The sequence below is a fragment of the Neovison vison genome, chromosome 6 (assembly GCF_020171115.1).
Source record: "Neovison vison isolate M4711 chromosome 6, ASM_NN_V1, whole genome shotgun sequence".
NCBI lineage: Eukaryota > Metazoa > Chordata > Mammalia > Carnivora > Mustelidae > Neogale > Neogale vison.
Window position 1 is genome coordinate 109,603,881 of NC_058096.1, and position 19,599 is coordinate 109,623,479.

A 19,599-nucleotide genomic window follows, 5' to 3' on the forward strand; every position below is an offset into this window, starting at 1 on the left:
GCTAACTGACCTAATAATATCTTTTATGGCGTATTTTTTTTCTTTAGGTCCAAGATCCAGTCCAGGATCAAGTAGTGTGCCCTTAGTTGTGTCTCCTTTGATCTGGAATACTTCCATAGTCTTACTTCATCCTTTAAGGAACTGACATTTTTGAAGAATGAAGTCCTCCTTCAAAAAAATACATTATTTGGGTTCTGCCCTATGCTTTCTCAATATGAAATTCAGTTCATCCATTGTTGGCTGGGATGTCAGGTCCTTCTAAGATCATCACAGCAGGAGGGATCCAGTGTCTGTCTGCCCCTCAGCTGATTTTAATTTTGATCACGTGGATAAGGTATTGTTTGATTTGTCCACTTTCATAGTTATTTTCTTTCCCATATAGTCTATGGGTAAACACTTTAATACAGTACCACAATTCTGCTCCTCATCAAAATTCCCTCTTATATTGAGCACTCATGGCTCACTTTTGCCCAAACCAGTCTTTACTCTGATGGTTGCAAAATGGTAGTCTTCTCACTATAGCTTTCCCTGCTCTGTGGCATTGGGTTGGAGCTCAGAATTCTACTGTGAGCAGGAGCCCCCCCTTCTCCTCTACTTATATCCTTCTTCCTTCCCCACCCTTCTTTCTCTCTTTATTATTGGTAACAATGGTTTCTAATTCATCACTGTTCTGAATTACTTTGGCATTCAAATTGTCTAGGATTTGGCCAGTGGGAGCTCCTTGAAACCGGCTCTTGTTTCCCTGCCACGTGCATGCCCTCATCATGTTTTTTTCTGTTAACACTGGTATCTTCTGGCATAACAAGATATTCCAATTCATTTTAATCTGTCATTTTTTTTTTTTTTAAGATTTTATTTATTTATTTGTTAGAGAGAGAGAGCGAGCGAGCAAGCAAGCACAGGCAGACAGAGTGGTAGGCAGAGGCAGAGGGAGAAGCAGGCTCCCTGCCAAGCAAGGAGCCCGATGTGGGACTCGATCCCAGAACGCTGGGATCATGACCTGAGCCGAAGGCAGCCGCTTAACCAACCCAGCCACCCAGGCGTGCCCTAATCTGTCGTGTTTTAAATGTTTCCTCTTTATTAGTTTTATCTGGAATATAGGTATACACAGTATTCTGGATCAGAGACAGATTTTTTTATTTCATACTTTACAGTAGATAATGAATGTACTCTAGTCACTCTTTTCCCAAGCTTCTACTCCCAGGGGAATGCAATGAGAGTCAGGTCAATTATCCTACAGGACTAACCAGATACCCCACAGGCAAGGGACAAAAAGTAAGTGATCCCCCACGACACATGCACTGCTTATAAAAGGCAGGAGGTGGCTGTCCTCTACCCCCCCTCAAAGGGCCCCTTCTTACTCCAGCTCTTTAGAATATAAACACACTCTGATGTGAAATGAGAGATGTCTGTGAATTCCTGAGCCTCTTTCCTCCTGTACCGGTCTTCCCGGTCCCTTAGCATATCTCTGTATTAACATAGGGATGATATTCGGGCTATCACCATTTAGCTTCTCAGGGAGATAAGAGAAGTTTTATTAGGTTTTAAACCCAAGCAGAGCAATTAACTAGACAAATAGCTCCAGAGTTTATACTGATGGTATATGAAGAGTTCAGGAGTCTAGGGCTTTTTGGAGCAACACTGAGATATGGAGGGAAGTTTTATTTCCTCATACTAACCTACCTTAGCTCTGGGATATGTCATTTTTCTCCAAGGAGTCTTGGCTCTTTTAAGTAAAATTGGTATTAGAAACCAACATCTGGGTGTTGGGTGGTTCATGCCTCCTACTGAGGTATCTTCACTTCTTGGCCCTTACAGCCGGGAGAGCTAGGAAACAGCATGCATGTACACATATGTAAACCCGTACACACACAGTTCAGGTACATGTGCATCCGTATGCTTACTATATACATACATGCACTGCGTGTGTGCATAGATTCCTCTGCATAGACGCATGCGTGTGCCTGCCGACATGCCTGCTTTGGCAGTGACAGACCCTGACCAAGTTCGGTCTGTCCACATAAGGTATCCCTTGCCTTTCCCCATTCTATATTTGCACTCCCCCTCCTCCCATAGTGGGAATCCTGCTTCTAACACCTTCACCCATTTCTTTATTTGCTCACGTGGGTGATACCCCTCAGAGAGTTTGAAAATTGCTTTGCACATCTCTCCCTCCAGCAAACGTAGCAGAGAGAGCTCAGGCTGGGTTTGCTGTTTTCCCCCACACCCTGCCTGAGGCTGAGGTGATGCAGCCACGTGATGGAGCCCTGAGTTACCTGGATTCGTCCTTCTGTTCCTCTTCACTGAGCTTGGGGAATTCATTTGGACCTCAGCTGTATCCATTTTGTTTCAGTTTGGGGGTTTTCTTTACCTCCTTCTTTTTAAATCACATAGAATATTAACATGCTCCCCAGATTCAAAACTCTCCGGGAGCATATAACCGGAGAAATGTTAACTCCCTCCTAGATTCCTGCCACCTGGTCCCACCAGCACCCGTGGTGGGCAGCCACCTGCCCTGTGTTCTGATTTGTCCTTCTGTGTTTGTGTTTGTCAAGACAAACAGATGTACATATGCTTTCTTAATTCCCCTTGTTTTCTCACACAGAATATAGTGTGTGCATGGGGGGGGTGTCTATAAGCTCTTTCACATTGTTTCCCCCGAGTATCTTCTCAAAATCACTCCCTGTCAGCTCATAGAGCTCTTCCTCTTTCTTTGTCATAGTTATGTAATACTCCTTGGTGGCTCAGTTTCCTAGCTTATTCTCGTAACCTCTTCTGTTAATTCTGACATTTAAGTACTTTCCAAATTACTACTACTACCACCTTTTCTTCTTCTTTTTTAAGATTTTATTTATTTATTTATTTATTTGTGAGAGAGAGAGATTGCATGCACAAGCAGGCGGAGTGGCACGCAGAGGTAGAGAGAGAAGCAGGTTCCCCTCAGAGCAAGGAGCCCGTTGCGGGACTCAATCCCAGGACCCTGGGATCATGGCCTGAGCCAAAGGCAGAAGCTTAACTGATTGAGCCACCCAGGCATCCCCAAATTACTTCTTCTTATACTTCTTGGTTCTTTTGATGACTTCCTGGGATGCTGGGTAGAATCAGAGGCCCCTCTGATTTGGGGATTTGGGGTTTGTGGTGGCTTTCCACTTGAGGTGCCCTTCTCTCTGTCAGAGAAACTGCTTCCTAACCGGGTCTGGTTTACCGTGGTCAGGCCTTCATTTTTCCTATCTACTCAGGACCTCGACCACCCCTCTATTTGTCTTCTTGTGGCACTAACTAGCTTTTTCACTCTGGCAAGGCTGCAAGTCTGGCAGCTGGAACATAGACTGTTTCCTCATCCCTTACTGTTCTGGACGAAGGTCGTCTGGTACTGTGGGAAGAGATCAGACAGGCCTTCATTTGTATCCTAGCTCCATCTCTTTCCTATTGTGTGATCCTGGGTCAGTTATGTAACTTCTCCGAGCTTCTTTTAATGCTCTTTTTGGGGCTGGGAAATATTGTGAAGGATATACGAGAAGACTTAGACTTGGATTGTTGTGTGGGTTTAACAAGGCAGCTAAGTCTAGACTATAGTTACCAGTGTCTACACACACACACACACACACACACACACACACACACACACACAGGGCATATTAGTTTCTGACACCTGCCATAACAAAATGCCACAAATGGGGTGGCTTATACAACAGAGATTTATTTTCTCACAGTTCTGGAGGCCAGGGGTATAAGATCAGGTTGCTATCAAGGTTGGATTCTGATAAGGGCTCTCTCCCTGGCTTGTGGATCCTTCTCGCTGCATCTTCACACAGTCTTTCCTCTGTGGACGTGTGGAGGGAGAGATCTTCAGTGTCTCTTTTCTTATAAGGATATCAATCTTATCAGATTAGGGACCCATCCTTGTGACCTCATTTAACCTTAATGATCTCCCTGAAGGCCCTGTCTCCAAAAGAGTCACATAGGGGGTTAGGGATTCAACATAGGAATTTTGGTGGGGGAAGGGGGGAACAGTTCAGCCCATAACTGAGGGAAAAAAGATTTGGGAAGAAAAAAGACCAACATATTCATACAGGTGATATCTGAAGAATGCAATGATTGATGGTTGTTTTCTTATTCTTGTATGTATATAGATGTGTGTATTCTTGTCTCCCCTAACTTTCTGCAGGGAGCATGTGTTGCTTTGTGACTGGAGAGAGGACTTTAAACATGTTTCTATAACAGCACCACCCATCTCCCTGGTGTAGCCTTTTCCTGGCAGATGTTCCTTGGGGCTCCGTTGCTGTGGCAGTGACTTACTTTCCTCATCATGAGTCTCCTGGGATCCCTGAACTCAGGTCGGACTCTGCACGAGGTCAAGCACAGGGGTATTTGAGAAGAACTTGATCTCTCCCCAGTGCCTTGTGCTGCAGCTGGGGAAAATGACAGACAGAGATGCCATCCAGGCATGGCTGGCCGCCTGGACATGGCCTTGCAGGGCAGTCCTTTCCTAGAAATAAGGCACCTGAGCCTGGAGAGGGGAAATAGCCCTCCTAAGACCACAGAGTGAGTCAGACACAGAGCACTGCCCCATTTCCCCAAGCAGTTTGAGGCTCTCTTGTGTTTGAGGAAAATTTGTACATGTCATGTAAGGGCTACCAGAATGAGTATGGTAAGTTCAGAACTGTGTCCATTTAAGCTTGAGGGGTGCTGGCTAGCTTCTCCCCATCCCCACATAGGTCCTGGCTGTGGTCACTTCCTGTTCCTCCTTGGGATAAACTAGCCCTTACCATCACCCCTTCTTGGTTTCATGCTTTGCTATTTGCCTCATCAAGTAGCTTGAGTGAACGCCTCCCTCTCTTCTCCCCACCAAACCCCCGTATGTTGAGAATTGAGGGTGGCTGGGGCCCCGCTTGTGTGCTCACTTATTCAAATGCCTTGTGGTTTATGAATACAGCCCTGTGAGGAAAGAAAGAACACTGGGGAGGAGCCAGTCTCTAGACTCTGGTTCTGGCTCTGTCCCAAGCTCCCTTGGAAGCCTGGGACAAGTCTCTCTTCTCTCTGGACCTTAGTTTACCTACCTGAAAATGACAGACTTGGGTCCAGCCCTCGAGGGTCTTCCAGCTGTGACTTACTATGACTCAGACAAGAAGCAACATTCTCGTGACATGTCTATGTGCCTCATCAACTGCTTTCTTTAGCCTGTCCTCCTGACACCACGGCTGACCCACCCTGCCTGCTTTTTGGGAGGCAGTACAGTATGTAGGTCAGAAGTGTGGATCCTGGAGACCTCCAGTTCAGACCCCCTGCTTACTAGCTGTATGGCTTGGGTGAATTTCTTAGCATCTCTGAGTTGGTTTCCTTATTTATAAGATGGGCATATTAATAATTATCTCCTGGGGTGGTTGCAAAGATGAGATGAGATCATGTATGAACGTAGCTGGCTTGGAATAAACATGGTCAGATGGCATCTGTCACTCTCACTGTTGTTCTTCATTGACGGAAAGGAGAAGACTTAAGTAGCTCTCAGGATTTCTGTGAAGCCACAGATGCTGGCAAAGTCTTAGAGTGCCAGAACTTGCTGCCACTGGCCTCGTTTTGTATACTAAGATGATGACTGGAGAGGAGCAGGAGACATTTTTAAAATCCCAGTTATCTATAATTCTCTTGAGTGTGCACACATCACCAGTCATTGGTAACACTGAACAACCTGCAGTTCCCAGACAAGCTCCTCATGGTACTAAGTAGAATTAGGTTTGGCTGTTTGTGACAGCAACACTCTGCCCATCCCTCAACACAAGGTTAACAAGAGAAAAATGTATTTCTATCCCATGTGAAAGAAGTCCAAGGGTGGACCTCCCAGAGCTGCTGTGGTGTTCCAGTGTGTCAGGAACCTGGGCTCCTCATACCTTGTGCATTTATCGTTCAGTCACATGACTTCATCCTCATGGTCCAAGATGACTGTTTTAGCTCCAGCCATCACGTCCACCTTCAGCCAGCAGGAAGGAGAAGTAAACAAGGAAGGACACTTCCTGGAAGTCACACTTGCTTACACACCCTTGGCCAGAATTTTATCATGGCCAGGCTTAGCTGTAAGAGAGGCTGGGAAATTTTTATTTCAGATAATCTTTATTTTAGATGGCTATGTGTTGAGGTAAACAGAAATGTTTGTTTCCAAGGAAGAAAGAATGAATGCATATTGGGTGACACCTAGCAGCATCTGCCACTTATTCTCACATCTGGGGATTTGCATACATTGTTTCTTTTGTCTGGGACATCTTCCCTCTCCTCACACCTCACACCCATGGCTTGGCCCGCTGTTGTTTGTCCCTGAACGCTTAGTCACCTCATGGCCATACTCATGCTGGCATTCTGTGACTCCCTGGGGACTCTTTAGCACCCAGTACAGCCACATGATCCCCAGCCAAGGTGGGCCCAGCACCAGTAGTTCTTGCCTTAAAGATACACTGAGGAAGTGGGATTATATTCTTCAGGCTTCCGTGCCTTTGGGAGAGGTATGAGGGGAGAGGGTAGCTCAGAAGCTCGTGGCAAGTTGCTGCCCTCTGGGTTGTACCTAGTCATTCCTGAGATAATACAGTGACTCTGATTACATGTCCACATTGTGATGGTGAGTGGTCGAGGTGGGGAGTGATGACTGTGATGCTTGCTTTCATTTCCAAGCAGTTCTTGGTTTCTGCCATTTGTTTCTCTCAGTTTCCACCTGGGCAACATGTGCTTTTTAAGGTGAATGTCTGACAGCTGATATCCTGGATCACTGAACTGAAGTGCCTAGGGTGGCACTTGCCACCTGTCAGTCATCACCACAGGACATTTACATGTGAACATCCAGGTGACCATTTGTCTCTTTCTTCCTGCAGCTGGTCACCACTGAAGGGCGCTTCCTCAAAGACAGTCTGTACAATGAGGGAATCCTAATTGTGTGGGACCCGTCTGTTTACCATTCGGATATCCCAAAGGTAAGTGGGTGTCCTCAGGAAATAGGGAATGAGTCTTCTGTTTGTCCATAGACGGTCCTGAGTTTTCCTGGGTTTTGAAAGTCATGGCTGACCTGCTCCCCCACCACCCGCCGAGGACTGTCTCTTTCCACATGAGAGGAAAGCACTTCATCAGGACTCGCAGCGTGGAAGTATTCCTGTCTGATACCAGTGTTCTCTGTGCTCTGCTCCGCAGGGCCATGTTTTTCTCTCCTTTGATCGTTGGCTCAGGAGTAACAGTGACGGGATTTCTCACTGCCTAGGGTGGGGTTGTGTCCATCTAATACAGTTATTTCTGAAGCAAATCAGCAAGAAATAGACAGTAGTTACTCATTCCTAGGACAGAAGCCTCATGCTTGACCTACTTCTGGTTTCCAGAATTCTTCCCATTTCACTCATAACAATACAGGAAAGTAGATAGAAGCATGGCTGCTTCCCTTTTACAGGTGAGGAGACTAGAATGTGGAGAGGGAAGTCGCCTGTCCCCGAACTTGGTTTTCTTTTTTTTTTTCTTCCAATTTATTTATTTTCAGAAAAACAGTATTCATTTTTTTTTTCACCACACCCAGTGCTCCATGCAAGCCGTGCCCTCCATAATACCCACCACCTGGTACCCCAACCTCCCACCCCCCCGACACTTCAAACCCCTCAGATTGTTTTTCAGAGTCCATAGTCTCTCATGGTTCATCTCCCCTTCCAATTTACCCAAAAGCACATATCCTTCCCAATGTCCATAACCCTACCCCCCTTCTCCCAACCCCCGTCCCCCCAGCAACCCACAGTTTGTTTCGTGAGATTAAAAGTCACTTATGGTTTGTCTCCCTCCCTATCCCATCTTGTTTCATGGATTCTTCTCCTACCCACTTAAGCCCCCATGTTGCATCACCACTTCCTCATATCAGGGAGATCATATGATATTTGTCTTTCTCCGCTTGACTTATTTCGCTAAGCATGATACGCTCTAGTTCCATCCATGTTGTCGCAAATGGCAAGATTTCGTTTCTTTTGATGGCTGCATAGTATTCCATTGTGTATATATACCACATCTTCTTTATCCATTCATCTGTTGATGGACATCTAGGTTCTTTCCATAGTTTGGCTATTGTGGACATTGCTGCTATAAACATTCGGGTGCACGTGCCCCTTTGGATCACTACGTTTGTATCTTTAGGGTAAATTCCCAGTAGTGCAATTGCTGGATCATAGGGCAGTTCTATTTTCAACATTTTGAGGAACCTCCATGCTGTTTTCCAGAGTGGTTGCACCAGCTTGCATTCCCACCAACAGTGTAGGAGGGTTCCCCTTTCTCCGCATCCTCGCCAGCATCTGTCATTTCCTGACTTGTTGATTTTAGCCATTCTGACTGGTGTGAGGTGATATCTCATTGTGGTTTTGATTTGTATTTCCCTGATGCCGAGTGATATGGAGCACTTTTTCATGTGTCTGTTGGCCATCTGGATGTCTTCTTTGCAGAAACGTCTGTTCATGTCCTCTGCCCATTTCTTGATTGGATTATTTGTTCTTTGGGTGTTGAGTTTGCTAAGTTCTTTATAGATTTTGGACACTAGTCCTTTATCTGATATGTCGTTTGCAAATATCTTCTCCCATTCTGTCAGTTGTCTTTTGGTTTTGTTAACTGTTTCCTTTGCTGTGCAAAAGCTTTTGATTTTGATGAAATCCCAAAAGTTCATTTTTGCCTTTGCTTCCCTTGCCTTTGGCGATGTTCCTAGGAAGATGTTGCTGCGACTGAGGTCGAAGAGGTTGCTGCCTGTGTTCTCCTCAAGGATTTTGATGGATTCCTTTCTCACATTGAGGTCCTTCATCCATTTTGAATCTATTTTTGTGTGTGGTGTAAGGAAATGGTCCAATTTCATTTTTCTGCACGTGGCTGTCCAATTTTCCCAACACCATTTATTGAAGAGGCTGTCTTTTTTCCATTGGACATTCTTTCCTGCTTTGTCGAAGATTAGTTGACCATAGAGTTGAGGGTCTATTTCTGGGCTCTCTCTTCTGTTCCATTGGTCTATGTGTCTGTTTTTGTGCCAGTACCATGCTGTCTTGATGATGACAGCTTTGTAATAGAGCTTGAAGTCCGGAATTGTGATGCCACCAACTTTGGCTTTGTTTTTCAATATCCCTTTGGCTATTCGAGGTCTTTTCTGGTTCCATATAAATTTTAAAATTATTTGTTCCATTTCTTTGAAAAAGATGGATGGTACTTTGATAGGAATTGCATTAAATGTGTAGATTGCTTTAGGTAGCATAGACATTTTCACAATATTTATTCTTCCAATCCAGGAGCATGGAACATTTTTCCATTTCTTTGTGTCTTCCTCAATTTCTTTCATGAGTACTTTATAGTTTTCTGAGTATAGATTCTTAGCCTCTTTGGTTAGGTTTATTCCTAGGTATCTTATGGTTTGGGGTGCAATTGTAAATGGGATTGACTCCTTAATTTCTCTTTCTTCTGTCTTGTTGTTGGTGTAGAGAAATGCAACTGATTTCTGTGCATTGATTTTATATCCTGACACTTTACTGAATTCCTGTATAAGTTCTAGCAGTTTTGGAGTGGAGTCTTTTGGGTTTTCCACATAGAGTATCATATCATCTGCGAAGAGTGATAATTTGACTTCTTCTTTGCCGATTTGGATGCCTTTAATTTCCTTTTGTTGTCTGATTGCTGAGGCTAGGACTTCTAGTACTATGTTGAATAGCAGTGGTGATAATGGACATCCCTGCCGTGTTCCTGACCTTAGTGGAAAAGCTTTCAGTTTTTCTCCATTGAGAATGATATTTGCAGTGGGTTTTTCATAGATGGCTTTGATGATATTGAGGTATGTTCCCTCTATCCCTACACTTTGAAGGGTTTTGATCAGGAAGGGATGCTGTACTTTGTCAAATGCTTTTTCAGCATCTATTGAGAGTATCATATGGTTCTTGTTCTTTCTTTTATTGATGTGTTGTATCACATTGACTGATTTGCGGATGTTGAACCAACCTTGCAGCCCTGGAATAAATCCCACTTGGTCGTGGTGAATAATCCTTTTAATGTACTGTTGAATCCTATTGGCTAGTATTTTGGTGAGAATTTTTGCATCTGTGTTCATCAAGGATATTGGTCTATAGCTCTCTTTTTTGATGGGATCCTTGTCTGGTTTTGGGATCAAGGTGATGCTGGCCTCATAAAATGAGTTTGGGAGTTTTCCTTCCATTTCTATTTTTTGGAACAGTTTCAGGAGAATAGGAATTAGTTCTTCTTTAAATGTTTGGTAGAATTCCCCCGGGAAGCCATCTGGCCCTGGGCTTTTGTTTGTTTGGAGATTTTTAATGACTGTTTCAATCTCCTTACTGGTTATGGGTCTGTTCAGGCTTTCTATTTCTTCCTGGTTCAATTTTGGTAGTTTATATGTTTCTAGGAATGCATCCATTTCTTCCAGATTGTCAAATTTGTTGGCGTAGAGTTGCTCATAGTATGTTCTTATAATAGTTTGTATTTCTTTGGTGTTAGTTGTGATCTCTCCTCTTTCATTCATGATTTTATTTATTTGGGTCCTTTCTCTTTTCTTTTTGATAAGTCTGGCCAAGGGTTTATCAATTTTATTAATTCTTTCAAAGAACCAGCTCCTAGTTTGGTTGATTTGTTCTATTGTTTTTTTGGTTTCTATTTCATTGATTTCTGCTCTGATCTTTATGATTTCTCTTCTCCTGCTGGGCTTAGGGTTTCTTTCTTGTTCTTTCTCCAGCTCCTTTAGGTGTAGGGTTAGGTTGTGTACCTGAGACCTTTCTTGTTTCTTGAGAAAAGCTTGTACCGCTATATATTTTCCTCTCAGGACTGCCTTTGTTGTGTCCCACAGATTTTGAACTGTTGTATTTTCATTATCATTTGTTTCCATGATTTTTTTCAATTCTTCTTTAATTTCCCGGTTGACCCATTCATTCTTTAGAAGGATGCTGTTTAGTCTCCATGCATTTGTGTTCTTTCCAAACTTCCTCTTGTGGTTGAGCTCTAGCTTCAGAGCATTGTGGTCTGAAAATATGCAGGGAATGATCCCAATCTTTTGATACTGGTTGAGTCCTGATTTAGGACCGAGGATGTGATCTATTCTGGAGAATGTTCCATGTGCACTAGAGAAGAATGTGTATTCTGTTGCTTTGGGATGAAATGTTCTGAATATATCTGTGATGTCCATCTCATCTAGTGTATCATTTAAGGCTTTTATTTCCCTGTTGATCTTTTGCTTGGATGATCTGTCCATTTCAGTGAGGGGGGTGTTAAAGTCCCCTACTATTATTGTATTATTGTTGATGTGTTTCTTTGATTTTTGTTATTAATTGGTTTATATAGTTTGCTGCGCCCACGTTGGGGGCATAGATATTTAAAATTGTTAGATCTTCTTGTTGGACAGACCCTTTGAGTATGATATAGTGTCCTTCCTCATCTCTTATTATAGTCTTTGGCTTAAAATCTAATTGATTTAAGGATTGCCACTCCTGCTTTTTTCTGATGTCCATTAGCATGGTAAATTCTTTTCCACCCCCTCACTTTAAGTCTGGAGGTGTCTTCGGGTTTAAAATGAGTTTCTTGGAGGCAACATATAGATGGGTTTTGTTTTTTTATCCATTCTGATACCCTGTGTCTTTTGATTGGGGCATTTAGCCCATTAACATTCAGGGTAACTATTGAGAGATATGATTTTAGTGCCATTGTATTGCCTGTAAGGTGACTGTTAACTGTATATTGTCTCTGTTCCTTTCTGATCTACCACTTGTAGGCTCTCTCTTTGCTTAGAGGACCCCTTTCAGTATTTCCTTTAGAGCTGGTTTGGTGTTTGCAAATTCTTTCAGTTTTTGTTTGTCCTGGAAGCTTTTAATCTCTCCTTCTATTTTCAATGATAGCCTAGCTGGATATAGTATTCTTGGCTGCATGTTTTTCTCGTTTAGTGCTCTGAAAATATCATGCCAGCTCTTTCTGGCCTGCCAGGTCTCTGTGGATAAGTCAGCTGCCAATCTAATACTTTCACCATTGTATGTTACAGACTTCTTTTCCCGGGCTGCTTTCAGGATTTGCTCTTTGTCACTGAGGCTTGTAAATTTTACTATTAGGTGACGGGGTGTGGGCCTATTCTTATTGATTTTGAGGGGCGCCGAACTTGGTTTTCTAAGCGGAGGGCTCTCTTTTGGGGAAGAGGATGGGAGTCTCAGGCCTCTTGGCTCCCCAGCCTCTCCAAATTGGCACCCTTGCTGTTTGTCATGTGTGTCAGCTGGCATCTCCCTGGTATGGCTGCACTGTCATAGGAGACTGGCATTATGGTGGAAGGACAGAGTGCGCCATCCCGGGGACACGGGATTCTGAAGTCAGACCCACCAGGAGCTGAGAGGCTCTGGTGATCACTGGCACCCTCACCACCCCAGCCTCCACAGTTTTGCTCGGATCTCACTTAGAGCTGAAGTGTGTCTGAGGCAGGACAGGGGCTCCCAACCTGCAATTGTGGCAAGCTGTGCCCCAGTTTTCGGCCCTTTGAAAATGAGAGGTAGGGAGTGCCTGGGTGGCTCAGTGGGTTAAAGCCTCTGCCTTCTGCTCAGGCCATGATCCCAGGGTCCTGGGATCGAGCCCCGCATCAGGCTCTCTGCTAGGCGGGGAGCCTGCTTCCCTTCCTCTCTCTCTGCCTACCTCTCTGCTTACTTGTGATCTCTGTCAAATAAATAAACAAAATCTTTAAAAAAAAAATGAGAAGTGGGATCAGATGGTGCCATGGACCCCTTTGAGCATTCCCAGGGTCTGTGATCCCGAAGTCTGAAGCTGTTCCAGGGTCGCCAAGCTCAAAATTCCCTGGGAGCATAGGCTGTGTGCTGGGTCCCCTCTGCTAGCAAGTGAGAGCTGTGACGTAAAATCTGGAATCCACTCCGAGGAAGGGGCTCCGAGGCACCTCCCTCTCCTTAAGGAGACCATTTTCTTCTCTTTCAGTGGTACCAGAGCCCTGACTACAGTTTCTTCGAGAACTATAAGAGCTATCGCAAGCTGCATCCTGACCAGCCTTTTTACATCCTCAAGCCCCAGATGCCTTGGGAGCTGTGGGACATCATTCAGGAAATCTCCCCAGAGGAGATTCAGCCCAACCCCCCATCCTCTGGGATGCTTGGTGAGTCTGTATCTGGGGAAAGACCTCTCATGTTTGTTTCTAGAAGAGATTAGAGAATAGGATCTCATTCATTCATTTCTTTGTTCACCAAACAGTTGCCAGGTTTTTGCTGTATTTCTATACTGGGCCAAATTCTAGCTAAGATCCAGAGATCAGTAAGAATCCTTCTCCTTTAGGGTGTTTGGTGGGGGAGTTCAGCCAGGAGAGAGCACCCCTCCGGGGGGTGCTGTCAGAGAGCTCAGTGGAGGAGTGGCATTGGGCCAGGCCTGGGTGAGGGGTAGATTTGGCTTGGGGAGGGGGCAGGAAAATGGGAAGAGCAGGGCTGGGATTTGGAAGATGAGACAAGAGAGGCACTTGCCTCAGGTATACCATTTGAGGGGACACCAGAAAATTCAGTAACAAGCTAAATAATATTAAAATAATATTTTTTTAAAACTGTAATTAATGCAAGATTTTATCCTGAATGAAATACCAAAATTTTAAATAAAGATAGGATCAGTGATAATGTTACACTGAGCCATATAGGCATCTGAAGACAAAGCAATAGTCAATAATACTTTATTCAAAATTTCAAAAATCTGTTGAACACAGTGAGTACCCTAGTCCTGGCCCTGAGAGAAGAATGAGAGGCAGAGCTTTCCTGGGTTTGAGGGTCATGAACGGAGCTGAGGGAGCTGGTGTAGGTGGACTGGGATCTGAGTCCAGAGGGTACTGAATGCTGGCTTCAGGCTTTCTTCTTGGACACATGGAAGGGAGGCTCCCTTCTCTGGGCCCCCGGCAGGGTAGGGCCCCCCATCCCCCCCACTGTATGATGAGCCTGCCCTCTTCCTGGGATGCAAACTCCCTCAGGATGGTGACGGAGTTTAAAACATTCTTCCTCCTTTTTAAATTTTACATTCTTGTTTAAATTTTTATTGCAATTCTAGTTCGTTAATATATGATTTAATATTGGTGTCAGAAGTAGAGTTTAGTGATTCAACACTTACATACAACACCCAGTGCTCATCACAAGTGCCCTCCTTAATGCCCATCCCCCATCTAGCCCATCCCCCACACACCTCCCCTCCTGCAACCGGGGTTCCCTTTTGTTAAGAGTCTCTTAGTTTGATGCCTTCTTCTGGGTGTGGCACAGGCTAGCCCTGTGGTAATGGCCTCTGAGTTCGTGAACAACTGCGTGTTTACTGTCAGAAGCACTCCTTAGAGAAAGGGATGGGGACCATCTCAGTAGACTGTCTTTGTACAATTCTCTTCAGCTTTTGTATGTGTGCATTTGGGGCTCTTCCAGGAGCCCTTTGGAGCAGGAATAGTGGGAAAAGCATCCCAGGGAACACTTTCCCATCACCCCACTGTCCCCTCTCCTTGCCCATCCCCAATGGCCGTGGCCCCTGCTGGGCCCCACCCAGTGTCACCAGGAGGCTTACATGAGACCTCTCCCATAGCAAGTGTTCCCTCCAGAAGCCACTTCTGTCATGCCTTCACAGTTTAGTTGCAGAAGTGTCTTTTCTTCCCCACTGGACCAGGGGCAGCCAGAGAGGGCTCTTCCCCTATCCGATTCCTCTAGAACAAAGTTGCTGCTAGCAGTTTACAGTTTTGCTCTTAGTGAGGACTATTTCATCATAAACTTCCCCTATATTTATGGTGGTTGAAAGGGGTGTGAGAGCCATGATCTTATTGTATCCTAGCAATGGCCTGTGTGGTAAGAGGCAGATGGAGAAACTGAGGCCCAGAGGGGGACGTGTCCTACATGAAGTGATTGAGCCAGGTGGGGACAGGTGTGTGTGTCGCAGGAGTCTCCTGCCTCTTGTTGGGGTCAGGTCTCCAGCAGAGTGTTCTGTTTGTCCTCCCTGAGAGCGCCAACCTGGCCTCACCCCCTGCACTCCCGTCTCCCGCCAGAATGAGCAGAGCCCATCAACAGGACCAGGCAGGCTCCTGTTCCAACCACCATCCTCCCAGCTGGGGAAAGACAGACTCCCTGCCCACACTGTTTCTCCTAAGCACTGTAAGAATCACCTCTCCCAGTCAGCGCCATCTGCGAGGCTCCTACAGGATATAAAAGTGCTAGAAAGTTCTATGTACATGGATGGTACTGTCCCCCCAATCATCTTGTCCTCTCTCTTCATCTAGCTTATTCACACTGATTAGCTCAGTGACTGATGGATGGAACACGTCTGTCCCCTGGTGTTTAGGGAGAAGCTGCCATGCACCAGCCCCTGACCTGCCGGGGGTTCAGAGGGGCATAGGGCTCAGCAGCCCTGCATCCCGAGGAACAGCCTGCTGGACCGGCTTACTGTCCGAGCTCAGACTGGGAATCACAGTAATACATAGAAACTCCAAATAGACCTCTCCCCAGATTTGGGTTCCTGAGTTGCTGGACTCATGGGGCAGAGCTCCAGGGTGTGGAGTTGTGTTGTTGGGTCGAACTTACCTCTGCTCTCCTCTTCAGGAATCATCATCATGATGACATTGTGTGACCAGGTGGATATTTACGAGTTCCTCCCATCCAAGCGCAAGACCGATGTGTGCTACTACTACCAGAAGTTCTTTGACAGTGCCTGCACGATGGGCGCCTACCACCCACTCCTCTTTGAGAAGAATCTGGTGAAACACCTCAACCAGGGCACAGACGAGGACATTTACCTGCTGGGAAAAGCTACACTGCCTGGCTTCCGGAAAATTCGCTGCTGAGCCTGGACTCCCGGATCAGGTCCCCTAGCCCTTCTCCACCACATCCGGGCAGGTCACGTTCCTGAACAATCACAGCCTGCATGATGGGCCTTCTGTCACCAAGAGCCTCAGGCTGCAGGAGTTCCAACAGCAGGCAGCTAGGTCCAGCCTGCCCGGTAGCTGCAGAGGTGTGTGAGCCCAAAGCCTCCCGCTGCACACCTAGCATTCTCTCCACGCCGCCTTTCCCTCCAGGGCTGCCAAAGCTGAGCTGTTTTCCCCCCAAGAATGACGTTATCCTCACAAACCAGCGCTCTCTGTTGCTCAACATCTGCTCCTAGACAATGATTTCACGTGTTAAAGAAAGTCTCCCAAATTATGATTGTGTGTGGGTACAGGGTAGCTCTGGGGAGCCAGGAAGTGGTCTGAGGCATAGAAAACATGCTCGATTCCTCCAGAACAAAGCTGCTCTTGAGGTCCGTGCCCTAGGAAGATGAGGCATTCCTATCACTCTGGCTGGCTTGGTGGGTCCTTAGCCTGGGTGCTCATGCACAAAGGGTCGTGATAAACCCACACCCTCTCCGTATGGAGAAGAGAGGCACGGAAGGACACGGTCTCCATCCTCCGTTTGCTCACAGTTCAGTGGGAGGGAGACGGAGGGTTCAGTGTGCTCAGTGCACGGGGAAGGGGTGGGGGTGGTGGCAGCGATGCCGATTTGCCCAATTATGAGCTTACATGCTCAAGGGGGCACGTATTCTCTGTGTCTGTGGGTCGTAGGGGGCTTCGCTGAGCTTGGCTGTGGAGATTTCAGGGGACTGGAGGAACATGTCAGCAGATGTTTTGAGTCATTTGAGTTGTGTTTTCCTTTTTGCCTTTATTGCCCATATTTATTCTCTAAGGTCTGCCTGACCTTTGAGGCTCAAGTTATTTTCTGAGGAAGCTGCTTCCCCTGTCACAGGGCAGCCCCATGGGAGACACCTGGCAAGCCAGATGCCAAAAACCCAATTTGTCCGCACTCGGCCTGGCCTGACCCCTCACTGAAGTTGGGGTCACATACCGTGTCCATTGCTTCCCTGTTAATGCTTGCCCCACCCCCCAACCCTGGCTGCCATCTTGTTTTCCCCTTTAAAGTAGACTTTTTCCCTCTCTCAAATTACTTTTAAGTATTTTGTACTTTAAAAGTATCCTGATCTGATGATTTCTTTCGCCTTCATGGTCCTTTCACAGAATGTCTCTCAGGGAGTGGGGATGTGGTTCCCTAGAATTTAAACTTGCTCTCAGAAATGAGCACCTTAGAGACCATAACGGATTCTCACAAGGTTTATCAGATAGCCATGCCCTCCACCCCTCCAGCAAGGGGGCGATATCACAGTCTCCAGACAGAGGCCCTCCCACCATGGGGTGCAAACATGCTTCCTGGGTAGTTTTACTGCAACCTCCTTCTCCAGTGGAGAACCACACTGGACTGGTCTGGCCCCCGGGGAGGAGAAGGTAAAGGACTTGCTCAGGGTCACAAAATAATGCTGTAGAACCAGGGTTCAGGGCCTCTTAAGTTTGAGCTCTGGACAAGTTGTCTGGGAGCTGGAGTGCTCACGTACTGCCAGACCCTTGGCTTATAGGGACAGTAGCAGGAGCCCTGGAGGGAGAAGCTCTGGGTTTTCCAACTGATACTCCCCTATATACCAACCATGCTGCCATGAGCAAATTTTCCTGAGACTCTTTTCGACATTTGTAAAATAGGGGTGGTGAGCGTACCTCACAAGGCTGTTGTGTTACATGAAACACCTGTCCCAGTACTGTACTTGGCACATAGCAGGTGCTCAGTACCTGGTGGCTTCCTCTCTCCCTCCTTCCCTCCATTCCTCCCTTTACTAAGGACCTGCTCCAAACTCACACCTGGGCCTGACCTTGCTTTGAGGTAGGTCAGGGAGGGGGTCCTGTCATCAGGGAATTAACTATCCTACTGGGAGACAACAACTACCCTACCTGGCTACCCAGGAAACCATCCACACAATGGAGGGTGTAGGTATAGAAGTGTCCCTCCTCCCCCTTCTCCTCCTCACCCCACCTTCCCCCTCCTTGCAGCTCTGGCCTTTCTGCTTAGGAATGGGCTGAGCACTTGGGCTGCCTCCTGCTGTGTGGACGAGTCTTTTCCAGCTTTCTGAGCCCATGAATTCCCAGCTTGCTTTAGGTCCTGATTTGATGCATACATTGCAATCTTTGAATCATACACAGTGTGAGGAAGGAGCGTTCCACCAGCAAGAGAGAGGCATTGGTGTGAGACTACACTGGGTAGATTCTAGCTTTTCATTTTTATTATTAATATAAGGGATCAGATTAATGTCAGTGTGATTTGGGGTCTATAGAACTTTTAATTCTGTGTTCTCATTATATGGAAACTAGTAAAATGCAAATCAGAGGTTATTATTGTTGGTCTGTTGAGAGGTTTCATATTTGTGACAGATAATTTAAAAATGGTGACTGAGTGCCACGGGAAAGTCCCCATCCTGAGGGGATCGTGTCTTTGTCAGTAGCCATCTCTTCATCCTGTATCATGAGGTCCCCCAATCCTTCAATCACATAAGCTATTCACCTTGGTTTGGCGACCTTGATCTCAGAAGTGTCTGAAACATGCCTAATCAAATTCTGAATTACCCAAAGATGATGTAAAATTTTAAAATAAATGTGTTTTTAAAAAGCTTCTCCCTCTCTCCTTACTTGCTAAGGGAATGACTCCTGCTTCTCAACTTTTATCTCCAAGGAGGCACAACAGGAATCCCAAAGCCACGGATGTTCCCCCACTAGCTTCTCTTCCATACTTCAGGAAGAAGAATGGTCACTTATGTGGCAGATATCATCTCTGAGATAGCCACTGATCGAGGGTTCTTACTTTTGGTCTTGCTTAAATTCATATGACTAAGTTGTTTGTCCAATACCTCAGGGAAGGAGTGCTGTAGGGCAGAAAGCAGAATGGATGGAAGGTCTTTACCTTAGTTTCCAAAAGCCTAAAACCCTTAAGGGAATGATGTCCTAAGGGAACAGCCAAAGTGTGTTGATAAAAAATCCCAAAAAGCAGGAACAGGAGAGAAGGGAGAATTCCTCTTCTCTGTCAACTGCATACCTCCCATTATGGCTTAAATATGTCCCCCAAAACCATACTATGCTACACTGTAGTCTATGTCAGTGTGCGCTAGCATTGTGTCTACAAAACTATGTACATACCTTAGTCAAAAAATATTTTCTTGCTAAAAATGCTACCCATCATCTGAGCTTTCAGTGAGTCATAAGTGAAGGGTCTTGCCTGGATGTTTCTGGTGGTTGCTGAAGGCTGGGGTGGCTTCAGCGATTTCTTAATATAAGACAACAGATGTGGGGCATCTGGGTGGCTCAGTTGGTTAAGTGTCTGACTCTTGATTTCGGCTCCCGTCTCAGGGTCCTGGGATCGAGCCCCTCATTGGGCTCTGCACTCATGCTCAACACAGAGTCCGCTTCAGATTTCCCTGTCCCCACTTGCACACTCTCTCAAAAAAGAAAGAGGGGGGAAAAAGACCATAATGAAGTTTGTCACATTGATTGACTTCCTTTCACCAACAACTTCTCTGTGGCATGCAGCCTTGTTTGATACATTTTGCCCACAGTAGAACTTCTTTCCAATTTGGAGTCAATCCTTCCAAACCCTGCCACTGTTTTATCAACTAAGTTGACATAATATTCTAAAGGCTTTGTTGCCGTTTCAACAATTTTCACTGCATCTTCACTAGGAGTAGATTCCATCTCAAGCAACCATTTTCCTTGCTCCTCCACGAAAAGCAACTCCTCATCCG

At 45.8% G+C, this 19,599-nt stretch overlaps 1 protein-coding gene across 5 annotated transcripts in view; it reads left to right on the forward strand.

The window, feature by feature from the left end:
• Positions 1-18,476, forward strand: part of ST6GAL1 (ST6 beta-galactoside alpha-2,6-sialyltransferase 1) — a 124,321-nt gene extending 105,845 nt beyond the window's left edge. For all 5 annotated transcript variants that reach the window (XM_044251961.1, XM_044251959.1, XM_044251962.1 and 2 more), the window contains 3 exons: positions 6,858-6,956; positions 12,940-13,114; positions 15,558-18,476. In XM_044251961.1, the coding sequence (XP_044107896.1) occupies positions 6,858-6,956; positions 12,940-13,114; positions 15,558-15,799 (516 nt within the window). In that variant the 3' untranslated portion in view covers positions 15,800-18,476. The remainder of the gene's footprint in view (positions 1-6,857; positions 6,957-12,939; positions 13,115-15,557) is intronic.
• The last annotated feature ends 1,123 nt before the right edge of the window (positions 18,477-19,599 follow it).